We start from the raw sequence: 26,696 nt of genomic DNA on the forward strand, positions 1-26,696 counted from the left end.
TGGTGGTGTTATGAAATAGCATGCACCCACAGTCTGAAAAAAACAACAAAAAAAAAAATCACAAACAGAAGTACACACTGTTGTTTCCACACTGCTACCTGCCAGGCTCCAGGCCACTCAGGGCCACAATCTTGCCATCCTGTTGATTGATCCTGAACAGGCTTTTTGACTGAGGCTGCTGTGTGAAAGACAACTTGTCATTTTCATCTTCATCGCTGGCATAGATCCTTCCAATGATGCCACCAGGAAACACATCTTCCACCATCACTATAACAATCTCCAGAGGAAAGACCACAGGCTTAAAGACATTTCCTCCAATCACACGCACAACCACGAAAGAGGATGATGACAAGCGAGGCTTCCCAGAGTCCCATGCCTTAGTCACAAGTGGAGGAAAGTGGAAAATACATGCAGGAAAATTATATAAATAACATAAAATTACAGTATTTGTATTTATAAATGCACTTTTTAAATTCACTGTTAGACATTTTCATGTGGGATGATATTTTGCATTACATCTGTGCAAAAACTAACAGCTTATTTTCACAGAAATAAACCATATTGATATTTTGTGTTATTTGTTTAATTATTTATTCCTAGAACATCATCTTTTTCCATTTGAGGAAAAGTTGCTTTGTATTCAAAGAGCAATGGACCATCAATTTGGAAACCTTTTTTGTTTGTTTGTTTGCTTTTTAACCAAATTTATCATATTATTTACCACGTGAAAAGTAAAAAATGTTCATTGACATCAGCATGAATCCTACAAGATATCTACAGTACATGAACCCTTCAAGTCAACCGACATAAAATACATAAGCATAAGACTCACTACAATGAATGTCACTTGTCATACAGACTGCTTTATTTAGTTTTGATGTCAAGTGCATGCTGTTTTGACAAGTGATACAGTATGTTGTGTGACTTGCCACGTGAGCTTTAGAAAAAACAAAAAAGTACCATAGATGCTTACAAAATTCAATTAATCCATCCATCATCTGTTTATCCATCAGGGTCATGGGGGTACTGAAGCCAATCCCAGCTGACTTCAGCTGAGAGGTGGGGTACACCCTGGACAGGTCGCCAGTCTATCGCAGGGCTAACGCTGAGATAAACAACTCACACTTATGGGCAATTTAGAGTAGCCAGTTGATCTAATTTGCATGTCTTTGGACTGTGGGAGGAAATCAGAGCACCCAGAGGAAACCCATGCAGGCATGGGGAGAACATGCAAACTTCACACAGAAAGGCCCCAGTCAGAAGTGAGGCTCGAACTCAGAACCTTCTTACTTTGAGGCGACAGTGCTAACCACTGCACCATCAAAATTCAATTCAATTCAATTGGATTTGTATAGCACTTTTAACAATAAACATTGTCAGAAAGCATTATCCATAACCACTTATCCTGTGCAGGGTCACGGGAAAGCTGGAGCCTATCTCAGCTGACTATGGGCGAGAGGCAGGGTACACCCTGGACAAGTTGCCAGATCATCGCAGAGCTGACACATAGGTGGGGTTTACATTAGACCGTATCAGCGTATCATCAGATTAACGTTTTTAAAACGATTAGTGTGCACACAGCAACACCAATACACGATTCGCATGCACACAGCAACACCAATACACGGACACGCTCGGCTCCGCAGGCATCCTGCGCTCCAAATCACTCCGCCCTGAACAGCGAGTGCCCTCTGGAGGGTGCGCACTCCGGCCCTGCGCAGCTCACAGAGCGCGCGAGTGGAGTGCACGAGCAGTGATTTGGGACTGAGCCGCTGTGTGTGTGATCCCAGTGCATATCACTTACCACTTGCAAGTGGAAGGATGGCAAGCCTAAAGACAATCATAACTACACAATGGGCAGTATTTGCATCAGTATTTGCAGTATTTTCATACTTTTATACTCTTTAATGAAAAGTGATACAAGGCGGAAGTCCGCGCCGTTTTTCAGCAGTCGCGTCACATGACCAACGCCAGCGAATCAGGAAGGTGGATGTCACAGTGACGTTGTCCAATGACGACGCCAGCTAGAGCTCAGCACAGCGTATCCGCGTATTCTCAATGTTTACACAGCACCGGACCAGACATGATCTAGATTGAATACGTGGACCCTGGCGGATTCCCGTTTCCCGGCGTTTCCAGGCGGTTTAATGTAAACGGACAGTGCATCCGCAAAGAAAACGAGACAGATACGGTTTAATGTAAACTTGGCCATAAAGACAAACAACCATTCACAACTACAGCCACCAATTAACCTAACAGCATGTCTTTGGACTGTGGGAGAAACTGGAGCACCCAGAGGAAACCCACGCATACACGGGGAGAACATGCAAACTCCACACAGAAAGGCCCCGTTGGCCACTGGGCTCAAACTTAGAACCTTCTTGCTGTGAGACAACAATGCTAACCACTACACCACCGTGCCACCTTGTCAGGAAGCAGCTTTACAGAAATATAATATAGATATTTAAGCACTGCCTAAAAGCAGAGCTCCTGATGAGTGTATGAGCAAAATATTTGAAAGTGCACAAAATCAATATGAATAGAATAATAATATTATAGCAAAAGAACCATCAAAGTGTGTAGTGTAGTGTAGTGTAGTATATTTCACGTCAGTAAACTGCTGTATTGTCTTGTGATAGTGATACCAATAATAAGATACACATTGCAGATATGAATACGTATTTATTCCTTTCTTTGACACCGCATGCCATGCACCAGAAACAACACCACAACATTTATTCTGGTGTGACTCTGCTGGGTGCCTGGTGGACAGCAGTGAACCAGCGCTTTCACTTTACATCATTACTATATAGTAACAATTGAATATCAAACTTGATATGTTAAATAGTTATCTGGTTACATCTTTCATGTCCACATGCGCTGTGTGCAGCTGCAAACTGCAAAGCATGCGCACGCCATTAGGACTAATTAGAATGCATCTGTTTCTGATTAGAGATCAATTACAGTGAAACTATCAACTGTCCAATAAGCTAGTGGACTAAGAAAACTGTTTTAACTAGTTTGATATGAAACTGTCGTGAATCTCATCTCATCTCATTATCTCTAGCCGCTTTATCCTGTTCTACAGGGTTGCAGGCAAGCTGGAGCCTATCCCAGCTGACTATGGGCGAAAAGCGGGGTACACCCTGGACAAGTCGCCAGGTCATCACAGGGCTGACACATAGACACAGACGACCATTCACACTCACATTCACACCTACGGTCAATTTAGAGTCACCAGTTAACCTAACCTGCATGTCTTTGGACTGGGGGGGGGGAAACCGGAGCACCCGGAGGAAACCCACGCGGACACGGGGAGAACATGCAAACTCCGCACAGAAAGGCCCTCACCGGCCACAGGGCTCGAACCCGGACCTTCTTGCTGTGAGGTGACAGCGCTAACCACTACACCGCCGTGCCGTCCACTGTCGTGAATATTTCTGTAAAGTGTGTTAGTAAATAATACCACGTTATTTTTTAAAAAGCAAATTAAAAATAACTGCTGGATAAAAAAACAATTTATCTTATGTAAATAAAGATACAAATTTTGTTGTCTGGTGGTTAAGTGTTTGAGATACATTGCCTTGCACTTATAGTCGGGTTCCCCATGGTACACGTTCATACATACGGACATCATATGGTCAAGCCATCAAAAATCAGGTCGATGCATTGCCATATTCTCTTAAGTATGGAGCTCCACTATAAATTCCAGATAAAAATATTACATTTAGAAATCAATTTACAAAATGACACTGTATAGTTTTCTGTGTTTAATTTAGAGTGAGCATAGCTTCAATGCTTGACATATTGTTTCACCATTATGTGACTTGGACATGCCATATGTATACTGAGCTACAACCCCGATTCCAAAAAAGTTGGGACAAAGTACAAATTGTAAATAAAAATGGAATGCAATAATTTACAAATCTCAAAAATTTATATTGTATTCACAATAGAACATAGACAACATATCAAATGTCGAAAGTGAGACATTTTGAAATTTCATGCCAAATATTGGCTCATTTGAAATTTCATGACAGCAACACATCTCAAAAAAGTTGGGACAGGGGCAATAAGAGGCTGGAAAAGTTAAAGGTACAAAAAAAGAACAGCTGGAGGACCAAATTGCAACTCATTAGGTCAACTGGCAATAGGTCATTAATATGACTGGGTATAAAAAGAGCATCTTGGAGTGGCAGTGGCTCTCAGAAGTAAAGATGGGAAGAGGATCACCAATCCCCCTAATTCTGCACTGACAAATAGTGGAGCAATATCAGAAAGGAGTTCGACAGTGTAAAATTGCAAAGAGTTTGAACATATCATCAAAAGATTCAGAGAATTTGGAAGAATCTCTGTGCGTAAGGGTCAAGGCCAGAAAACCATACTGGGTGCCCGTGGTCTTTGGGCCCTTAGATGGCACTGCATCACATACAGGCATGCTTCTGTATTGGAAATCACAAAATGGGCTCAGGAATACTTCCAGAGAACATTATCTGTGAACACAATTCACCGTGCCATCCGCCGTTGCCAGATAAAACTCTATAGTTCAAAGAAGAAGCCGTATCCTAAACATGATCCAGAAGCGCAGACGTCTTCTCTGGGCCAAAGCTCATTGTGCAAAGTGGAAAACTGTTCTGTGGTCAGATGAATCAAAATTTGAAGTTCTTTATGGAAATCAGGGACGCCGTGTCATTTGGACTAAAGAGGAGAAGGATGACCCAAGTTGTTATCAGCGCTCAGTTCAGAAGCCTGCATCTCTGATGGTATGGGGTTGCATTAGTGCGTGTGGCATGGGCAGTTTACACATCTGGAAAGATACCATCAATGCTGAAAGGTATATCCAGGTTCTAGAGCAACATATGCTCCCATCCAGACAACGTCTCTTTCAGGGAAGACCTTGCATTTTCCAACATGACAATGCCAAACCACATACTGCATCAATTACAGCATCATGGCTGCATAGAAGAAGGGTCCGGGTACTGAACTGGCCAGCCTGCAGTCCAGATCTTTCACCCATAGAAAACATTTGGCGCATCATAAAACGGAAGATACGACAAAAAAGACCTAAGACAGCTGAGCAACTAGAATCCTACATTAGACAAGAATGGGTTAACATTCCTATCCCTAAACTTGAGCAACTTGTCTCCTCAGTCCCCAGACGTTTACAGACTGTTGTAAAGAGAAAAGGGGATGTCTCACAGTGGGAAACATGGCCTTGTCCCAACTTTTTTGAGATGTGTTGTTGTCATGAAATTTAAAATCACCTAATTTTTCTCTTTAAATGATACATTTTCTCAGTTTAAACATTTGCTATGTCATCTATGTTCTATTCTGAATAAAATATGGAATTTTGAAACTTCCACATCATTGCATTCCATTTTTATTTACAATTTGTACTTTGTCCCAACTTTTTTGGAATCGGGGTTGTACAAAATCAGTTGGTATGATGTTCTTATGTAATTTAGCTTAGAAAATGTCATGACATAACTTTGTCACTTGACTCAGGTGCCATGCCAACTTGACAACAATACTGACGAAAGCAGTCTTCATGACAGTTGACGCATGCTAGATTAAGGATGCATAAATGTTTATGTAGAATAATGCCAGTTGTCATGAAGAGCTTATGCAGGTGACGTTGCACAGTGAACATATCTTTTATGTAACATGTTAACAGTTTGTCGATATGATGTGGTTTTTTAAGGTAAGCACACCTGTATCTCAAGAACATACTCCCCTGTGGCATGTGGTCCAAACACTTTGTTTGAGCGCAGCTCTCCATTCCTGTCGAGGGTGAATGCATTGTCCTCATTCCCAGATACAATTAAGAATTCAAAAGGGCCTCCATTTCGTGCAGAGTCATTATCACAGACAGATAATGTCAGGACGGTGGTACCTGCAGGTTTGTTCAGCTGAAAATGCACATTATCAGACATTTATTCGAATAGACAATTCACAGTGAACAGATGATTTTTTTTTCTGATACAAGACTGCAGATTTAAGGATGTTCCATTCCTAAAAGGAAAATCCTGGACATCCTGAGCACACACCTGAATAACTGCTGAAGCATTCTCTGGGGCAAACACTGGAGCATTGTCATTCACATCAGCAATATCAATATTCACAGTTACTGTCGTGGACATTGCAGGAGATCCACTATCGAATGCCTGGACTAACAGCATGTAGCTGGGGACCTTAGATGACATATAAGAAGACATAAGAAGAGTGCATAGTATGTGATTAAAATACTATTTATTGTGTATGCTTTTTTCCTTCTAGCCCATCCACAGTAACACTTGGGTCCCAAAGGGCCATTGCCTTTTTCACAATACTCTATTAATGTACCAAATTAAGCTCATGAAGGCCTCGACACGGTTGGGTTCATTTATCCCTTTAGAAGGAAGGATCACTGAAAATCAATCCCAAGTTATTCTGACTGATTACTTGTATCACGTGGTTACCCAACACCTTACTAAGACATGTTAGTATAAATACACAGGTGATTATAAAAAAATTGCACATGCTGATTGGTCAAGAAATTCAGACTATTTCTCAATAATCACCTCGAGCGACTTGGCAAAATGGCTGATTTCTTCTCAGAGCGCAATATTTGAACCTCAAAAAGAGTAAAATGTCAGCACCCAGGGACATTGTTTATCTTTTAAAATAAAATATGTACAAAGTATATAGGTACAAATATGAACAAGTGAACACTCGAACCTGTATGGATATTATCTGTCAGTATAAAGGAGATTATTTTGGGGGTTTTGTTTGGCTTTAAATATGTCATTTGTCAGTAAAATGCTAAACTTTGGAATGCTGTGGTCCGACAGACCTGGACACCAGAGGGGAACCGTCAGGGCCTTCTAGACCTTCAGAGAAGGCCCAAACACATCAGCATTTCAAATGTTATATATAATGTCTTTCATTCTTTAATTTCTTTCATAATTTCATTCCAATTATTCTCTTCTAATTCGGCCTCATTTTCTATCAAATTTGCTTCAGAAATGACAGGGTTAATGCCCTGAAAACATTAAAAAAGAGTTATACAGTGAGGTGTTTTGGTTTGTTGTCTCTAGGCTGAGAAGAGCTGAGAGCTGGTTCACTCATTGGTTAGGACTTCACTGCCGGGATAGAAGGCCATGGCAGTGTATGTTTATGTAGGAAGTGACAGATGAATTAACCAATCAGATTTTGACTTATAGTGGGAGGGACCAAACATTTATCGCCCTAGACCTTCTCAAAGGCCAATGCTAGCGGTCAAGCCAGTGCTATAGAGAGCAGGTAGCACAGGCTAACGACCAAGAAACTAATATTTCTGCCTCCAGACTCTTCTTACACGCACATGTAGCAATGTCATAATTTCGTATGAATAAAGTTTTTTTTTTTGAGAACTTCCCCAAATCCCTCTATTGTAAAATATGTTAATTTGTTGGGTTCCGTTAATGGTTCCACTATTGTTTCTGATGGGGTGTTAATTAATGTAACACACCTGTGGATATTATCATGCTTGGGCTGTCTAGAAAGGAGTAAGCTGGCTTCGTGAATCCTGCATGGACAATATTTATTAATACAGTATTTTTCCCCCCCAAGATATGATGTTTATTTTTTTGATGTAAGAATGTTTTGACACACATCCGCTGTTTGTATCGGATCAAATATTAAGTGCCCGACTATTATAGTCTGTTTTATCTCACACAATGTAATGCAGCCAGCCTACTGAACAGTATGTAGCCTACAGAATGTTTTTTTCCCCCCGTGCTTAGGATGTCTGGAAAGGGGGATACCAGAATTCTTTCCCGTCTCTGTGTGTTGATAGACCTGTCATTCATTGTTTTCCAGAATAAATGCTGACAGATGAACTCTTTGCCTCCTCTGCATCATCTATTAACCACACAGAGACTTTTACTTATTATTAGAGTATCTGACTGGTTATAGTCGGTTACACATGCTCGCCCCAGTATTTTTCATTCAGACTTAAGTATTCATTTCCCTATGTAATTTACTTTTAAAATCAGCATTGACAACTACACACAGTGAAGCGACCTGGCAGCCTGCCGCTAATCCCTTGCAAAATCCTTTGCCCTGTTACTTTTTTGGTATGTCTGGCTAAGGTTTGGCTGAGCTGAAGTCCCAGCTCTAATAGTAATGGTTCTCCAGTGCTGGACACTGATGGTCGACTTACAGCTTCACCGGTCTATTTGTGGAGAAAAGACTTCAAACACTGAGGCCAAAGTGATTTAGTGTTAGTGGTAGTCAAAAAGGTTGTTTAAAGATCTAACCTGCTCTCTATCAAGTGCCTTGTTGACCTTCAGTAGTCCTGTGACAGGATTGATCCAGAACTGGTTCCCTTGGTCTCCTCTCAAGATTGAGTAAGTAATTCGCCCGTTTACTTGGCTGTCAAGGTCTTCTGCGAATAACTTTACATCACAAACCCACACAAAACAACTGCCTTAACAAGGTTGCATAAAACAATCAGCTGGACTGTTTACTGCAAATTCACTTAATGTAAATAATTCAACATTATTAATTTAAAATATAGGAGAAGTGGACATAGGCACTGGCTATAAAATGAACTGAGAAATTACCCAGTAATGGCTAATAAATACTAAAGAAGTTGTATAAACCACACATTACTGAACCGTACCCGAGTAATTGTCTCTCCAATGGCAGTGTCTTCACTAACCAGAACATTATAAATCTCCTCACTAAAGAAAGGTGCATTATCATTAACATCCATCACTTCAATGCTTATGATTGTGGATGTTTTTAGAGGAGGGGTTCCACCATCCACAGCCTCAACTTTGAGGAAAAAGTCTTTACACACTTCATAGTCCAAATCATCAGCTACTGAGATGCTGCCTGGAATAATAAGTAATGAGAATTAGTCTTCAGTACACCACAGACCCACAGACCTGTAATCTTATGACTGTGGTAATAAATCTTTTTAAAACTAAACATCTATAAACTATTGATTGGCTACATCTTTTTAATATACACTCACTGGACACTTTATTAGGAACACCCATACACCAGCTATTTTATGCAGTTATCTAATTAGCCAATCCCTTGACGGCAGCACAATGCATATAATCACGCAGGTAGAAATCAAGAGCTTCAGTTAACGTTCAATTCAAACATCAGAATGGGAAAAATTGTGATCTCTGTGACTTTCACTGTGGCATGGGTGTTAGTGCCAGATGGACTGATTTGAGTATTTCAGAAACTGCTGATCTCCTGGGGTTTTCACACACAGCAGTCTCTAGAGTTTACACAGAATGGTGCAAAAAAAAAAAAAAAGAAACACTGAGTGAGTGACAGTTCTGTGGGTGGAAACTCCTTGAGGTCAGAGGAAAATAAAAGGAAAAAATGATGTAATAGCTAATATAATCACTCTTTACATCCATGGTGAGCAGAAAAGCATCTTCTGCAATAGCAGAAGGCCACATTGGGTTCCACTCCTGCCAGCCAAGAACAGGAATCTTAGAACCAAGAACAAGTTCCTATCAAAGTGGCTGGTGAGTGTATATATCAAGTTTCTTTTTAAATGTTGCAGTTTTCTTTATGCTAGTGTTTCTCAACTCCAGTCCCAGATGCCCCCTGCTCTTTACATTTTTATGTTTTCCTGCTGTAACATGCTAGAAACACACCAGATAACAAATAATCAACCCCTTTGGAAATTTAATATATGTTAGAGCAAGAAAAACACAGTGCAGATTAGGAGCTCCAGGATTGGAGGAACCAATTTAATGTGCACACTCTCAGTTAAAAAAAAAAGAAGCTCCTATCATAGAGATTTCCTTGTTTAAACATCTTAGAAAGCAACAAACCCTTCCAAAACATGCCCCCATTTTTCAACAGTGTAACGCTCCATGCATAATTATTCTTTCATGCACCCAATGTGCTGCTATTGCCTAAAGTGCTGTCCTCAAATTAAGGTTCATTGTTACGATTTCTCTTATGCGCCTGTCCTTTCATTTATATAGAAAGCAGAAAATTATTAGTAAATATTTATTTTGTGGTTGCAGTGACGTGTAGCTCCTGGAGCTTGAGGTAGAAGCTTTATGTTTAAAAGAAAAAAAAATAAGACCTTGCCTAAAAACAGCACCAATCAGTCTCTTACCTATGGTCTTATCAATGTAAAACTTCCCAAGTTCGTTGCCTGTACTGATACTGTAGTAGATCTCAGCGTTGACACCAATGTCTTTACTGGAAGCAAAGACCCTCAACAGCTCTGTTCCCACAGCAACATCCTCAGGCACTGTAACAGCATAGTCCTGCTTCTGGAAGACTGGTGGGTTATCGTTCACATCCAGAACCATGACAACGAGGTCTACCTGTGTGGAGAGAGAGCCGGCTGCCCCTGCCTGGTCTGCAGCCTGGACCCTCACCCGGTATGTGTCTTGGATCTCTCGGTCCAGAGGCTTCTCTAGAATTACCACTCCAGATAAATGGTTAATCGAGAAGACACCTTCAGCAGAGTCCACTAGAGAGTACATGATTCTTCTGTTCAAGCCTGGGTGAGACACAGAGTAGAAACAAACAGACCACTTTGGTTGTTTTTAATTACTTTCAGTGTGTGACAGTAAATTAGTTCAGGACTACACTTAATCCATGCCTAAAGGTGTTTTCATATATGCAGTATTTAATCTATTTGAATTAGAACCCTATTGAGCTTACTTTCTTCCTTTCAGCAGGCATGAACACAGGAATTTCTCCTGGATGACAAGTAAACCAACCAGTCTAAAGACCACTTAGAAGAAGTGGTCTCGCACTGCTTCAAAGCAAACCCTAGTGATGTTTATAAAGATGATTCAACACTAATTTATCTGTATCATAGAATGAACCAATGAATCTTAAAGAAGCACCTTTACAGTATTACATTTTCACACACAATGTACAGCAAATGTTTTATCTAAAACATAAATGTGATTCCCATTAAAAGGGACAAGCCAGGGCGGCACGGTGGTGTAGTGGTTAGCACTGTTGCCTCACAGCAAGAAGGTCCAGGTTCGAGCCCCGTGGCCGGCGAGGGCCTTTCTGTGCAGAGTTTGCATGTTCTCCCCGTGTCCGCGTGGGTTTCCTCCGGGTGCTCCGGTTTCCCCCACAGTCCAAAGACATGCAGGTTAGGTTAACTGGTGACTCTAAATTGACCGTAGGTGTGAATGTGAGTGTGAATGGTTGTCTGTGTCTATGTGTCAGCCCTGTGATGACCTGGCGACTTGTCCAGGGTGTACCCCGCCTTTCACCCGTAGTCAGCTGGGATGGGCTCCAGCTTGCCTGCGACCCTGTAGAACAGGATAAAGCGGCTAGAGATAATGAGATGAGATGAGGGACAAGCCATACTGAAAAACAAAAATACAATAATATAGCTGCAAGCAGCGATCACTGGTGCCCAAGCAACATCACAGTAGTTTCAAACAATGGTGGAATTAGAAGTGGTTCAACATATTCTACTGCGTAAATGGCCAAATACAACCACACACAATTTCAAATTTTTAGCTTAAGCAATTCTTCAGATATTGCAATATTTCAGTTATGGACATAATTTGACAACAGTTTATAAGCTTCCAGGGAATGTGATCATGATTAAGTGTATTAAGTTTCATGGCATTTGAACATTTAGATCACAAGATATTAGTCATAGAGCCAGTAGGTGCCATACTTTAAAATTTCATTGGCTCATAACTCTGAAACAGTTTGATGAATCAAAATAGTTTTTATGAATTTTTATCAACTGTAGATGATGTAAATCAAATTTCATGCAAATCAGACAAATGTTCTAGAACGAGTTTGATAAAACAATATAATAAAATCAGATGAAGTGCCTCAGACAAGTTCCTTTTCAGACAAGTTTTGTTCTAACCCATGTGGTTGCTGAGATATGAGCCAAAATGTAAATGCACTTATTACAGCACCCTCTTGTGGGTGATTTGTTTCATGTACAGTAGTTATCTTCTAGGCGGCATGGTGGTGTAGTGGTTAGCACTGTTGCCTCACAGCAAGAAGGTTCTGGGGTTGAGCCCAGTGGCCGATGGGGGCCTTTCTGTGTGGAGTTTGCATGTTCTCCCCATGTCTGAGTGGGTTTTCTCCAGGTGCTCCAGTTTCCCCCACAGTCCAAAGACATGCAGATAGGTTAATTGGCTACTCTAAATTGTCTCTGTTTGTGAATGGTTGAGAGGAGAAAACCTCGATAATATTCTATTAGGAGCCAACAGGAAACCACTAGTGTAATTCTTCCCAAGAAAACTTTGATGGCTGAAGCCGGCAGAGCAGACCCAGCTTCTAAGTGCCATTAAAAATGAGCGTAATAAGGTTTCATGAAGACAGGGCATTCACAATGGCAAATACTGCCTGCTGAAATTTGATTGGCCACTTGGTGGCCATTTTGGTGAGCCAGTCAATTGGCACTTTAACAAATGTAGGCAAATGGAGACAAGTATACCAAATTTAATATTTTTAGCTTAAGTGGTTCTTGAGATATGGATATGTGTCATTTGTATCACCTCCTATGCATGAAAGTTCATGAAACTTGGTGTGTGTCCAAAGAATGTTCTTTGCTTGGACCCCTAATGAATAAAATAGAGACAGAAGGCTCTCTTTTCACATGCTCTCTTTAAATAATGTTGGCTTTGGAAGTATGAATCTGCAGTGAATATCTAATATAAAGCCAATTAATCACAGTAATAATCACAAAACACTTTTTAAGTATTCTGAATACCTGCCATTCAGTAAAAAGAATGGCAAACTTTCACAAAACCAGCCTATGTGTTGTAAGGAAAATGTAATTGTGAAGTACTCACTCTCATCAGGATCCACAGCTTGCAAACGTGTTAGCAAGGTTTTAGGTGCAGTATTCTCAAATACATTGATGAGAAACTCAGTGAAAAAGAAGGATGGCGCATTGTCATTTACATCTATTATGGTGAGAAAGATCTCAGAGCGACAGAATAAGCCACCTCCATCTGTAGCCTGGGCTATCAGGTTATAGGTCTGAGTCCTCTCCCGGTCAATCAGAGAGGCACTCTTCAGCTCACCTAAATAAACAAACAAACAAACAAGCAAAACCATGTACAGTGGATATAAAAATCGACATACTTCTGTTAAAATTGCCAGTTTTTATAATGTTTATATACATTGCCTAGCCAAAAAAAAAAGTTGCACACTAATATTTCATTGAACTGCCTTTAGTTTTGGTTACGGCACACATTCACCATGACGTTATTTCAATAACCTTATGCAACGTCACAACATTTGTTTCCATTTAGAGCTGCATTAATTTCAGTGAGATCTTGTCTTGATAGGAGAGTCGAACCACTCCATAAAGTCTTCTTCAGCACATCACAAAGACTTTCACTGGGATTAAGATTAGGACCGTATGGTAGTCCATTCATGTGTCAAAAGGATTCGTCATGCTTTTTGAACCAATCTTTCACAATTTGAGCCCTAATTTTATGCCTGTTCCATCAGGGATGGAAAAAAAATCCACTGATAGGATAACCTGGTCATTCAGGACATTCAAGTAGTTAGCTGACTTAATTTTATTGCCACATAATCTTGCCAAACCTAGACCTGACCAGTTGAACAATGACCAGTAGTTATGTCACGCACACTATGCAAACTGCACGAATTATTGGGAATCAAATTGATTTGTACCAGTGCTTATGACGTGCAGACAGACAGGCTGGTCGAACAATTTAATCAAACACTTAAAAACATGATTCGTAAGTTCATTCACAGGGATGCTAGAAACTGAGATAAATGGCTAGACCCTCTGTTGTTTGCAGTGCGCAAGGTACCACAAGCCTCCACCGGGCTTTCCCCATTTGAATTGCTGTATGGGTGCAAGTCCCGTGGCGTCTTAAACATCATTAGAGCAAATTAGGAGGAGGGACCCTCACAAAGCACAAAGGAAATTCAGTACATTCTTGACCTGAGGGCAAAACTCCATGCACTGAATCACATAACCCAGGAGAATTTGCTACAGGCATAAGAACATCAAGCCCGCCTGTACAACAGAGGGACATGGCTAAGAGAATTTGCACTGGGAGATAAAGTGTTCATTTTACTGCCCAAGTTGAGCTCAAAATTGCTCGCCAAGTGGCAAGGGCCTTTTGAGGTCACATGGCGAATTGGGGAAAGTCAACTATGAGGTCAGGCACACAGATAGAGGAGATGCATGTCAAATTTACCACCTCAATCTTCTGAAATCGTGGCGAGAGGAGGTTCTTGTGGCTCTGGCAATGGTAGTTCCAGAGAGGGCAGAACTGGGAACTGAAGTAAGTCTTAAAGGTGTGGCCCAATTCACCCCGATCCCCTGTGGAGACCACCTCACACCGTCCCAGAGAGCACAGGTCATTAGTTTGCAGGAGGAGTTCTGTGATGTGTTCTTGCCCCTCCCTGGTCACACTGACCTCATAGAGCACCATATTGAGACTCCCCCAAGCATCGCGGTGTGCAACCACCCATATCAGCACCCCAAACACAAGAAAAAAGTGGTTCGGGATGAACTCAAGGAGATGCTTCATATGGGAGTAATTGAGGAGTTGCACAGTGACTGGAGCAGCCCAGTGGTCTTAGTTCCCAAGACCGACGGGACGCTCTGGTTCTGTGTGGACAATAGAAAAGTCAACGCAGTGTCTAAATTTGATGCATATCCGATGCCTCACATTGATGAACTGCTCGATCAGTTAAACACTTTTATTCGACACTGGATTTCACAAAGGGATATTGGCAGATCCCCTAGACTCCATTATCCCATGAAAAAATGGCCTCTTCCACTCCATTTGGTTGACACCAATTTGTCACCCTTCCTTCTGGGTTGTTTGGGGCCCCAGCAATGTTTCAGCATCTCATAGACCGAATCCTTCATCCCCACAATGTGTATAATGCTGCCTATTTAAATTACATCATTATTTAAAGTAATGATTGGCAGCGGAATTTACAACATCTCAGGGCTGTCCTGAGGTTGCTGAGGTGTGTGAGGCTCACAGTAAACCTGAAAAAGTGTGCAATTGGACAGGTGGAAGTACGGTATCTGGGCTTCCACTTGGGTCATGGGCAGGTGCATTCCTGAATTGATAAGATTGCAGTAATTACAGCCTGCCCAAGACCTAAGAACAAAAGGGGATGAAGCAGTTCCTGGGGCTGGCTGGCTATTATAGGCAGTTTGTGCCTAACTTTTTGGATGTCGCCAGCCTGCTGACTAACCTCACTAAAAAGGGAGCACCAGATATGGTCCAGTAAACAGGCTTTTGCTCAGGTTAAAGCAGTTTTGTGTGGGGGCCCGCTATTGCATTGTCCTGATGTTTCTCTCTTTTTTGTTTTGCAGACCGATTCATTGGACAGAGGGCTGAGGGCTGTTTTGTCACAGGTGGTGGAGGGGGAGGAGTACTTGGAGCTATACATCAGCCGCAAGCTCTCCATGTGGGAGTCAAAGTACAGCACTATAGAGAAAGAGTGTCTGGCCATCAAGTGGGCGGTCCTCACTCTCCAGTACTACCTGCTAAGGCACCCATTCACCCTCTGTTCTGACCATATCCCGCTCCAATGGCTCCACCGCATGAAGGATGCCAATGCGCATATCACTTGTTGGTATCTTGCCCTTCAGCCCTATAAATTTGAGGTGGTCCACAGGCCGTGGGCGCAGATGGTGGTGGTGGATTACCTCTCTTACCAGAGGGGGGATTCAGCTGCAGGCTGAATGGCTCCCTGGTTTGAGTTGGGTGGTGGGGGTATGTGGCAGCGAGGGTGTGGTTGAGCATTGGCTGTGAATGGCGAGGAGTCAGGTTGAACCAGCAGGTAATATGTGACAAGTTACACCTGTGTCTAATTACTGGGTGTCTATTAATGTGTGTCTTACAGATAGCCAGTAATGAGAGTGAGAGCTCTGTTCCCCAACATGTCTGTGCATTTTACTATGTAGTCAGTGAAAAGTGCAAATAAAGAATAAACACACCTGTTCTGAAGCCTACCTCCCAGTTCCTCTGTATCCCAACACAGAAAGTTGTTACAACTGTATTGACTTCACCCATTCTAGCTGTAAAGTCTGGGCAACTATCAACAGACTTACTGGCAGGAGCTCCAAGCCCAAGTCATGCCCTGTATCAGCAAATTCTATTGCCTTCCTGTTAGTAAACAATGGGAAATGGAGAGTCTTCCCCAGAGGCCATGGTACACAAACGCCATGTCAAAGGCTGCGCGACAGCGGGCTGAGAGGTTGCGCAGGAGCAAGGCTACGCAAGAGAGCGGGCTGAAAGGCTGCGCGGGAGCGGGCCGAGAGCTACCTGCGGGCTGTGTAACAACAACAAACGCAATGCCCCCGAAGAGAGCTCCTACGGTCGAGGAGATTGAGGACATCAAAAATCCCTCAACTTTCTGGGTGAGGAAATCTCTGCTGTCAGGATGCAGCAGAAGACCATCCTGGACCTGGTGGAAGAGGTCAAAGTTCTGCCGCTGCAGAACACGGAGAAGGCAAAGAGGATCGCCTTTCTCGAGAACCAAGTGGAGGATCTGGAGCAATACGCCCGGATAAATAACATTATTGTGACCGGACTGCAGATTAAACCCCAGTCATATGCTGGAGCAGTGGCGAGAGGAGACGGAGAGGAGCAGAACGAGGAGGATGCTAACTCTGTGGAACAACAGGTGATAGCATTCCTGCACTCCAAAGGGATAGAGATAAAAAGTTCAAACATTGAAGCATGTCACCCTCTCCCACGGAGAAGCAACACAGACAAACCAGCTTTAATAATAAGATTTGCCAACAGAAAGTATAAAATGCAACTGTTAAAGCAAGGGAGGAAACCGAAAGGCTCAGACGTTTTTCTAAATGAGCACTTAACCAAAAAAAATGCAGACATTGCAAGAAAGGCGAGACTCCTGAGGAAACAGGGGAAAATCCAAAACACTTGGACACAAAACTGCAAAATATTCATAAAGCTGAAGGGATCTCAGCCCTGTGATGACCTGGCGACTTGTCCAGGGTGTACCCCGCCTTTCGCCCGTAGTCAGCTGGGATAGGCTCCAGCTTGCCTGCGACCCTGTAGAACAGGATAAAGCGGCTAGAGATAATGAGATGAGATGAGATGAGATGAGATGAGATGAGATGAGATGAGATGAGATGAGATGAGGGGATCTCCAGAAGAGGCCAAGATCCTGGTCATCCGAGATATTGGGGAACTGGACAAATTCTGAGGGAGCCAATCAAAGCAACTTACAATCATGACACAAGGACTGGACACTGGACACAAGAACTGGACACTTTCCTTTATACTGAGCATAAAACACAAGATATGGAAAATAATATTGATCTGGAAAATAATCTTTTCAGCAACATCAATATCAGCTGCCGGTATTACACTGAAAATCAATACAATGCAACGATCAGAGAAGGAAATAAGATATCAATTATTCATTTCAATACCAGAAGTCTGTATGCCAATTTCCATAAAATGAAGGAATATCTCAGTCAGTTCAATACTCCATTCAATATAATAGCCATATCAGAAACTTGGATCAATGATGAGATGGGAGTAGATTTTGAGCTAAACGGGTATGAACTTAATTATATCAACAGAAAGAACAAAAGAGGAGGGGGAGTGGCAATATATGTTGATAATAGTTTGGAATATAAAATTAATAATAAAATGGCGGTACTGTTGATGATTGGATGGAGTGTATTACAGTAGAAATATGTTGTGAAAAAATGAAAAATGTAACGGTGAGCTGTATATACAGATCTCCTGGATCAAGCATAGAAGTTTTTATAGATTGGATGGAAAGTATGTTTATAAAATCAACACAGAAGGTCATGTACATCTGTGGTGATTTTAACATCGACCTCTTAAATCATAAGAAACATAAAATGACAGAAGAGTTCATTAACTCAATGTTCAGTATGGGACTGTATCCAACTATTATCAGACCAAGCAGGATCACTTCTCACAGCACCACTTTAATAGATAATATATTTACTAATATCCTGGAAAATAATATAGAGAGTGGACTACTATTAACAGACATCAGTGGCCACCTACCTATTTTTAATGTATATTACTGTAATTATAGCAAGAAAAAGGATACTAAAAATTATCAATATATAAGAGTGAAAACTGAAGAAACCATGATTGCACTAAAAATGACTTAATGATACAGGACTGGAATGTAGTTTATAAAGAAAAAGATGTTGATAAAGCATATGAGGAATTTTTAATAATATTCAATGAACTATATAATAAAAATTGTCCTATAAAGAAATACAGTAATATACATAAATATACAAATAGTCCGTGGGTCACCAAGGGGCTATAAAATGCCTGCAAAAAGAAAAGTATATTATACAGACAATTCTTAAAGCATCGAACTATAGAGGCAGAGGAAAAATATAAAATATATAAAAATAAATTAACTAATATTATGAGGATATGTAAGAAAGACTATTATAATAAATTAGTGGAGAAAAATAAAAACAATATTAAAGGTATATGGACTGTACTAAATGGCATTGTGAGAAATGGATCCAAAACTACAAATTACCCGGAGTACTACACTGAAAATGACAAGACCATAAATAATATGGAGGATGTGGTGAATGGTTTTAACCAATTCTTTGTAAATGTGGGACCAGATTTAGCGGCAAAAATAAAGGAACCCGAGACAACACAATGTGGGGACATAGAAGATATGGGGGACAGAAATCCAAGTACAATTTTTCTAACTGCAACTGATGATGAAGAAATTATGCAAATTGTAAGAAAATGTAAAAACAAAACCTCTGCAGACTGGAATGATATAGACATGTTAACAGTAAAGACAGTTATTGAGGGAATTGTGAAACCACTCACCCACATCTGCAATTTATCTTTTCAATCAGGTACATTTCCAGACAAAATGAAAATTGCAAAAGTGATACCATTGTTTAAAACCGGAGATAGACACCATTTCACAAACTACAGGCCTGTTTCTTTACTCCCCCAATTCTCCAAAATACTCGAAAAACTTTTTTTCAGATAGACTGGACAAATTAATTGAAAAACACAACCTCCTTATGGACAGTCAATATGGATTCAGAACGGACAGATCAACATCGATGGCACTAATGGAACTAATAGAGGAAATCACAAACTGTATAGACAATAAAAAAATAGCAATTGGAGTATTTGTGGTCCTAAAAAAAGCATTCGATACCATTGATCATAGTATATTATTAAGTAAACTAGAAAAGTGTGGTGTTGGGGAGTTGGGTGGAGCTGGCTGTCGAGCTATCTAAGAAACAGGCAACAGTTTGTGCAGATAGGTGACCATAAATCTGATTTCATGAACATTACATGCGGGGTACCACAGGGGTCAATATTAGGTCCGAAATTATTCATATTATATATCAATGACATATGTAGAGTTTCGCAAGTACTGAAATTTGTTTTGTTTGCAGACGACACCAATATTTTTTGTTCCGGTGAGAATTTGCAGCAGACTTTGGAGACAATCACAACTGAAATAAATAAACTAAAACTATGGTTTGGCAAAAATAAATTATCATTAAATCTAAGCAAAACAAAGATCATGTTGTTTGGGAGACACAAAATAGATTGTAATGTAGAATTGATAATAGACAATACTAAGAAATGGTACAGGAAATTAAACTTCTTGGCGTGATTTTGGATCATAAAGTCTGCTGGAAACCACATGTAGGATACATACGAGCAAAACTGGCAAAGTGCTCGGCAATTCTGTGGAAAACAAAACATATTCTTGATTGCAAATCTTTGCGTACTCTATATTACTTGTTATTTTTTGCCATATCTGACTTACTGTGTCGAAGTCTGGGGAAACACCTACAAAAGCACTCTGCAGCCGATATGTACATTACAGAAAAGAGCAATAAGGACAATAAACAAAACAGGATACAGAGATCACACAAACTCACTATTCATAAAAACACACATGTTGAAATTTACGGATCTGGTCAAATTCAGAACAGCACAAATAATGTACAAAGCGAGAAATAATCTATTGCCGAAAAATATACAAGGAATGTTTAGTGAGTGAGAGGGGGGATATAATCTAAGGGGAGACCTAAATTAAAAAAAAAACCAAAGGTTCGAACAAATATGAAAAGCATGTGCGTATCGAGCTGTGGGGTGACTTTATGGAACAGACTGGAGACAGAAATAAAACAAAGTGCAAATATAAATCTGTTTAAAAAAATGTACAAAAAATATTTTTAAACAAGTACATGGAAGAGGAAGTATGTTAACGGAGGATGATGAGGGATAAATCTATAAATAGAATAGGGTTGATTGTTATATTAGAACTAACTTAGTATATGGTATATATGGTATATATTTATTTATGGGGATAGTTTATATATTTATATTTACAGGGATAGGTATGTAGTAGATATTTATTTTTGTAATTATATATTTATATAGATATTTATGAAGTGTATATATGGTATATAGTATATATATATTTTTGTAGTTATATATTTATATAGATATTTATGAAGTGTATGGTATGTAGTATATATTTATTTTTGTAATTATATATTTATATAGATATTCATGAAGTGTATATATGGTATATATTTTTATAGGTGTATTAATGTAGTTTGGATTTTGGGGTAGTTAAAAAGGGGTGGGAAATTAAAAAGTATTGTACTTCTTCCCACTCCTTTTTCGAACAATGTGCGGTGTTTTGTAATGTCTTAGCTCTGTATGTTATTTTATTTTTTTAATTTCTCGTTTTCTTTCTTTTGTATGTACAAATAGTTACATACATTTTTTATACATATTCGAAATAAAAAAATAAATTAATTCATTCAATTCATTCATAAATTCATTCAAAACATGATATCCACTATGTTTCATTGTATATCCCCTTTCTTTCTAAAACATGATAAATGCCACGACTGAGTTTTCACAGAACGCATTATCTCTGCTCAACCAATCACAGTGCACCATTCAAGCTGTTTGCAAAAAAAAAAAAAGTACTACACATAGCCATTTTGGCTATTATATACTGTATACTCCATAACTTACCCTGATGTGGCTAAACTCAAATGTCTGCTATCTAGGTGTCTGCACACAACACATTTTATCAGTTTACTACTAAAGAGTTGGTTACTGAGTATCATCTTTACCAGTGTTAATATCCATGTAGAAGTCTTCGACTCCTATACCAAATAAGGAGTACTGAATTTCTGCATTTGTGCCTATGTCAGAGTCTGTGGCCCCAACAGTCAGAATTCCATAATTAATGGGTATGTCTTCTGGAAATGAGGCTTCATATATAGCCTGGAGAAACAGAAGAGCAAAAAGTCAACTTAACTGTTTTGTAATAATGATAAAGTAGTTACCAAATATGAATGAATGTTTATTAATGCATACTACTATATTGAGCAACACTGATTATTATTGTAAATTGTTTCCAATTTGCATATGTAAATCATATTTTAAAATTTATAAAATTGTATAATTAATATAGAAAATGTTAGTTAATATTTCTATTGTTAAACTGATTATTATTAAAAAGAAGAGGAAGAAGAAGAAGTAAAAAGGTAATTTTATTATACCCACACCTGGTTACATATGGGGCTGTTGTCATTGGTATCTATGATGGTGACCTCTACAATCACTTGGGTGGCAAACAAGCTGTCAGAGGCCGTGATATTGAGTAGATATCGATCCTGATTTTCCCTATCCAGTGGCCGCTTCACAGACAACTTCCACACTCCTTGCACTGAAGCTAGTGCAAACACCCCTGCAGGGTCACCCCCTGGGCCAAGGAAACCACCACACGCAAAAAATTTATATATATTTTCCAATTTATATAATCACAGTAATAAATATGAATCTGTAACAGGTTTAATTTTATCCCCAGTGGGCCAGTGTGGCTCAGGAGCACCTTGGTTTCCATCTAATTACTCAACTGAACTTGTTCTTCAAATACCTTTTACATGTGGCTCATATTTAGCAGGAATGAAAACCTGCAGACACACCGGCTCTTAAAAATTCATAAAAAGTAATTAATAGCTACTTGTTAGTAATGGGAAGAAATAAAGTTTACTCAAAAGGGTTAAATCTGACAATCTGCTCACTGATATGACACATAGACCTAGTTTTTTTTCCCACATGCATTGCCTTTTCACTCCTTAGTTCCATCCATCCATCCATTATCTGTAGTCGCTTATCCTGTTCTACAGGGTCGCAGGCAAGCTGGAGCCTATCCCAGCTGACTATGGATGAGAGGCAGGGTACACCCTGGACAAGTCGCCAGGTTATTGCAGGGATGACACAGAGACAAACAACCATTCACACTCACATTTGCACCTACGGTCAATTTAGAGCCACCAATTAGCCTAACCTGCATGTATCTGGACTGTGGGGGAAACCAGAGCACCCAGAGGAAACCCACGCAGACACGGGAAGAGCATGCAAACTCCACACAGAAAGGCCCTCGCCGGCCGCTGGGCTCGAACCCAGGACCTTCTTGCTGTGAGGCGATAGCGTTAACCACTACACCGCCATTTCGCCCACTCCTCAGTTCATTATATTCATTATACTGGAATATGCAACAAAGGCCTACATTAATATATACCTGTGATATGGAGGCTGACCAGCCTATTCTGATCAGAGGTGTCCAAGTCTCGGGTGCTGAGAACAGACACTACTTCTCCTATTGGGTCATTCTCCCTCAAAGCAGCCCTGTAGAAGTCCCTCTCAAAAATAGGAGGGTTGTCATTGACGTCAGCAATGGCAACAGTAACCACAGCAGTAGAAGAGAGAGAGACTGCCTCCCCTAGATCTGAGGCAACCACACTGAATGTGTAAGATGGACATATTTCATGGTCCAGGTCTCCAAGAGTGGTGATCCATCCAGTTTTACTGTCAACTGCAAACATGGTGTTGGTAGTAGAGTTTCTCTTAGAGGTTTGCACTTTCCCATGATTGAAGAATGATCCAAGGCTGTAGGTAACCTGGCCATTGGACCCCCAGTCACGGTCCAGAGCATGTACCCGCATGACTCTTGTACCTACAGGCATGCCCTCCATTACCATAGCTACATATGAGTTAGTCTCGAAGGAGGGCTTATTGTCATTCACATCAAGGACTTTCACCTCCACCTCAACAACAGACATGGATTCTACTAAATCTTCTCTCATGGTGGCAGACACTTTGAAGCGATAGATGTTGACCAGTTCATAGTCTAATGTATTATCAAGCCTGAGGATCCCAGTTTCTCTCTCCATTACAAACATTTTACCCTGGTTGCTCTCTACTGTTTCCCCATTTACCACAGCAAAAATTGCTGTCTGGCCTAGACTCAGGTACACTGAACCTATGGCTGTTCCAATTGGTGTATCCTCTAGTACAGTAAAAGAGTATTGGGGCTGAGTGAATGCTGGTATGTTAGCATCAGGTGGCAATACATGGACGAATGCAGACACCAATGAGTGCTTAGAAGGGACTCCTCCATCTGTGGCCTTGACAAAGAATGATAGAACAGTTCCTCTCAAATGAGCCATGCTTCCCTTTGTGACCATCCACCCACTATCAGGCTCAATTTCTAACACATCCACCAGAGGAAGCTTTGCCTCACTGTACAGTGAATAAGCCACCTTGCCATTGTCCCCAGCATCTGGGTCCTGAGCCTGGATCTGAGTCACAAGTGTACCAATTGCTATATTAGCTTTAATGCTAACTCTATACTCTGCAGCCCTGAAGAGTGGTGCATTATCATTCTCATCTGTTAGCATTACTTTAACACTACAGAAGGCTGCTCTTCCACCTCCATCAAGAGCCATTACTATCAGCACAATGTCCCTGTTCATTGGATTCTCTCTGTCTAATTTTTGGGCAGTGGTGATCACTCCATCTGCTCCTATAATAAACAGAGTCTTTCCAAGGTCATTAATAAATGAATATGTTATCTGACCAAAACCCCCAAAGTCCTCATCTGTGGCTTGCACTTGAATAACCTTAGCTCCTGAAGGTACATTCTCTTGTATCTCAGCAAAGTAAAATCTCTGACTAAAGACAGGATTATGTAGGTTAGCCCCCAGTATCCAGATGTTTACCTGTGCTGTACTAGTGAACACTCCATCTGATGCAGACACATTGAGCATGTATATCTGCTGCATGTGCTGCAAATGCTGGTGTGACAGAGAGATGACACCTGTTTCATTATCCATTAAAAAGTTCATCCTATCATCTCCAGAAAGAATGCTATATCTTAGCCTGCCAAAATCAGAGATGTCCACATCAGAAGCCTGAACGCAGGTTATAATGTGCCCCCTGGGAGCAAGTTCATTAACAAAAGCTTCATAGAGTGGCTGGTTAAAGGATGGAGGGTTGTCATTTGTGTCATTTATGAAGACATTAACTGTGACCTCACTGCTCTGGGCTGGAGAGCCATTGTCTGTTGCTCGGACAATGAAGCTATAATATTTGATAAATTCATAGTCCAAAAGACGGGCTGTAACAATAAGACCAGTGGCACTGTCAATGTCAAAATAGTCTGTGCAGTTCAACACATCTGTGATAATCTCATAGTGAATAGCACAATGTTCAGATTCATTGTCTGTTGCCAGAAGTTGTACTACTGCAGTCCCAGGCATTGAGTTCTCAGCTACAGTAACAGTATATGAGGCTTTGTCAAATACAGGGGCATTGTCATTTACATCTAAAACATCAATGTTAACATCCACCTCTGATGTAGCTCCAGTGAATGCATCAGTGGACTTGACTATTAGCTTGTAATAGGGAATAGTCTCATAATCTAAAGGGTAAATTATACTGATCACACCAGTCTCAAAACCAACGTCAAACTGAAGAGAGGAATCCCAATTCACAATGGTGTAAATGATGCTCTGTCCTTCACGACTCAAAGCATTAATCTTGAGAATTGGGCTTGACACAGGTATGTCCTCTCTAACAGAAATGCCATAAAAACTTTTGTCAAAAACAGGCATGGCTTTGTTAACTACTTTGACTGTGAGTTCTACTGCAGTGGAAAGAGAGGGGTAGCCAGCATCACGTGCAACAATGACCAATGAATACTCAACATTGGACATGTCTTCAACAAAGGTCTTTTGAAGGCTGAGTTCACCTGTTGTACTGTTTAGCTTAAAATATCTGTCCTCATTCTTGAGCTCATAGGAAACCATTGCATTTATTCCTTTGTCTAAGTCTGTAGCTGACACCTGAAATATGGAAGAGCCTATTTGTGTATCAACCTGCACAGCAGCATAGTACGGTAGGCCAACAAACTCAGGGGCATTATCATTGATGTCTTCCACTTGCACTTGTACAATCACCCTGGCAACCCTCATCCAATCATATTCGCGACTTGCCTCCACCATCAGCTCATAGACCTCTTGCTCTTCACGATCGAATGAGATCCCCGTGGTCTTTATGACCCCAGATGTGGGTCCAATTTTAAAGTGGATCCCTGCATTTAACACTGCATATTTGATTGGCTCATTCAGATGGTTTCCTATAGCATTGGCCACCATTATGGTAGATATGTTTGAGGTGTTCTCCAGCACAGAGGAGATATATGAAGGCTGACTGAACAAAAGGCCACTGTCCATAGCCTCGCGGATTATTACTGTCACAAGAGCTGTGCAGGAGTCACGTCCATCTGATGCCTTTACATTGAAACTGTAGCGGTCTTGGGACAGTTTGCTGTTTTTGACTGTGAGAATGCCAGTGCTGGAATCAATGGCAAAGGGCTCCAAGTTGTTTTCAGTAAAATAATAAATTGAATTCATACTCATGTCAGGGTCAGATGCCTCCACCCTCAAAACCTCTATGCCAGAATATGTAGGAAGCAGCACAACAGTGTTATAAGTGTATTGAGAGAATCTGGGAGGAGAATCATTGATGTTCACAACCTTTATTAAAACTTTAGCTGGACTATCTGCAGTCAACTCTGGGCTACCGCTATCCCTGACACTAACATGGAAGTAAAATTCACTCAAGGTCTCATAGTCCAGACTGGCAATGTTCCTGATTGAGCCAGTACCAGGGTCAACAGTGAAGAATAATTTAGCCATATCTTCAACAATCTGAAAGACTAATAGAGAATTCTGGTTCTTATCAGAATCAGTAGCTTGGATCACTAGGGGACTTCCATCCTCACCCAAAACCACACTGTTGATGGGGGCTACTTCACTAATGCTCCCTGAGTAGCACAGCTGTTTAAATACAGGTGGATTATCATTCTTATCAACCACTTGAATACTGAGTGTAGTACTGGAAACAATCCCTGCCATGTTGGCAGCCTGGATAACCAATATGTAGGATGCTATGGTTTCAAAATCCAAGGACTTCTGAGTCACAATTACACCTGTATACTGGTTAATTCTAAACTTCTTCTCATTATTCCCTTGCGCTATATTGTAAATGACTTCTGAGGGGCTTATGGCTATGATATTAGTAACAAAGGTTCCAACAGGCATATTCTCAGGGATCTCAGCTTGGTACTCTAGTTGGGTGAATTTGGGACTAGAGAAGTTTGAGAGTGAGATGGCAATTCTAGCAGTGGCTGTTGTACTTAGTGGTGGATTGCCTCCATCTGTGGCACAAACAGTAAGGATGTAATGGCCAACAAATGTGATGTCCATGTCTCTGGCCACTGAAATGGTGCCAGACAGTGGATCAATTCCAAATGCACCTCCTATGTTACCTGAAAGA

The 26,696-nt window shown here is 40.6% G+C and overlaps 1 protein-coding gene across 1 annotated transcript in view; it reads right to left on the bottom strand.

The window, feature by feature from the left end:
• LOC132873821 (protocadherin Fat 3) overlaps window positions 1-26,696 on the bottom strand; it is a gene marked incomplete at its 3' end in the record, with an annotated part of 161,173 nt that overhangs the window by 41,397 nt on the left and 93,080 nt on the right. Inside the window, exons 10-19 of the mRNA XM_060909620.1 lie at window positions 22,597-26,688; window positions 21,578-21,774; window positions 21,140-21,293; window positions 12,801-13,034; window positions 10,121-10,513; window positions 8,645-8,859; window positions 8,280-8,417; window positions 6,048-6,191; window positions 5,712-5,909; window positions 99-376 (exon numbers count right to left, since the gene is read on the bottom strand). Coding sequence (XP_060765603.1) covers window positions 99-376; window positions 5,712-5,909; window positions 6,048-6,191; window positions 8,280-8,417; window positions 8,645-8,859; window positions 10,121-10,513; window positions 12,801-13,034; window positions 21,140-21,293; window positions 21,578-21,774; window positions 22,597-26,688 — 6,043 coding nt within the window. The remainder of the gene's footprint in view (window positions 1-98; window positions 377-5,711; window positions 5,910-6,047; window positions 6,192-8,279; window positions 8,418-8,644; window positions 8,860-10,120; window positions 10,514-12,800; window positions 13,035-21,139; window positions 21,294-21,577; window positions 21,775-22,596; window positions 26,689-26,696) is intronic.

Source organism: Neoarius graeffei, chromosome 25 (assembly GCF_027579695.1).
Source record: "Neoarius graeffei isolate fNeoGra1 chromosome 25, fNeoGra1.pri, whole genome shotgun sequence".
NCBI lineage: Eukaryota > Metazoa > Chordata > Actinopteri > Siluriformes > Ariidae > Neoarius > Neoarius graeffei.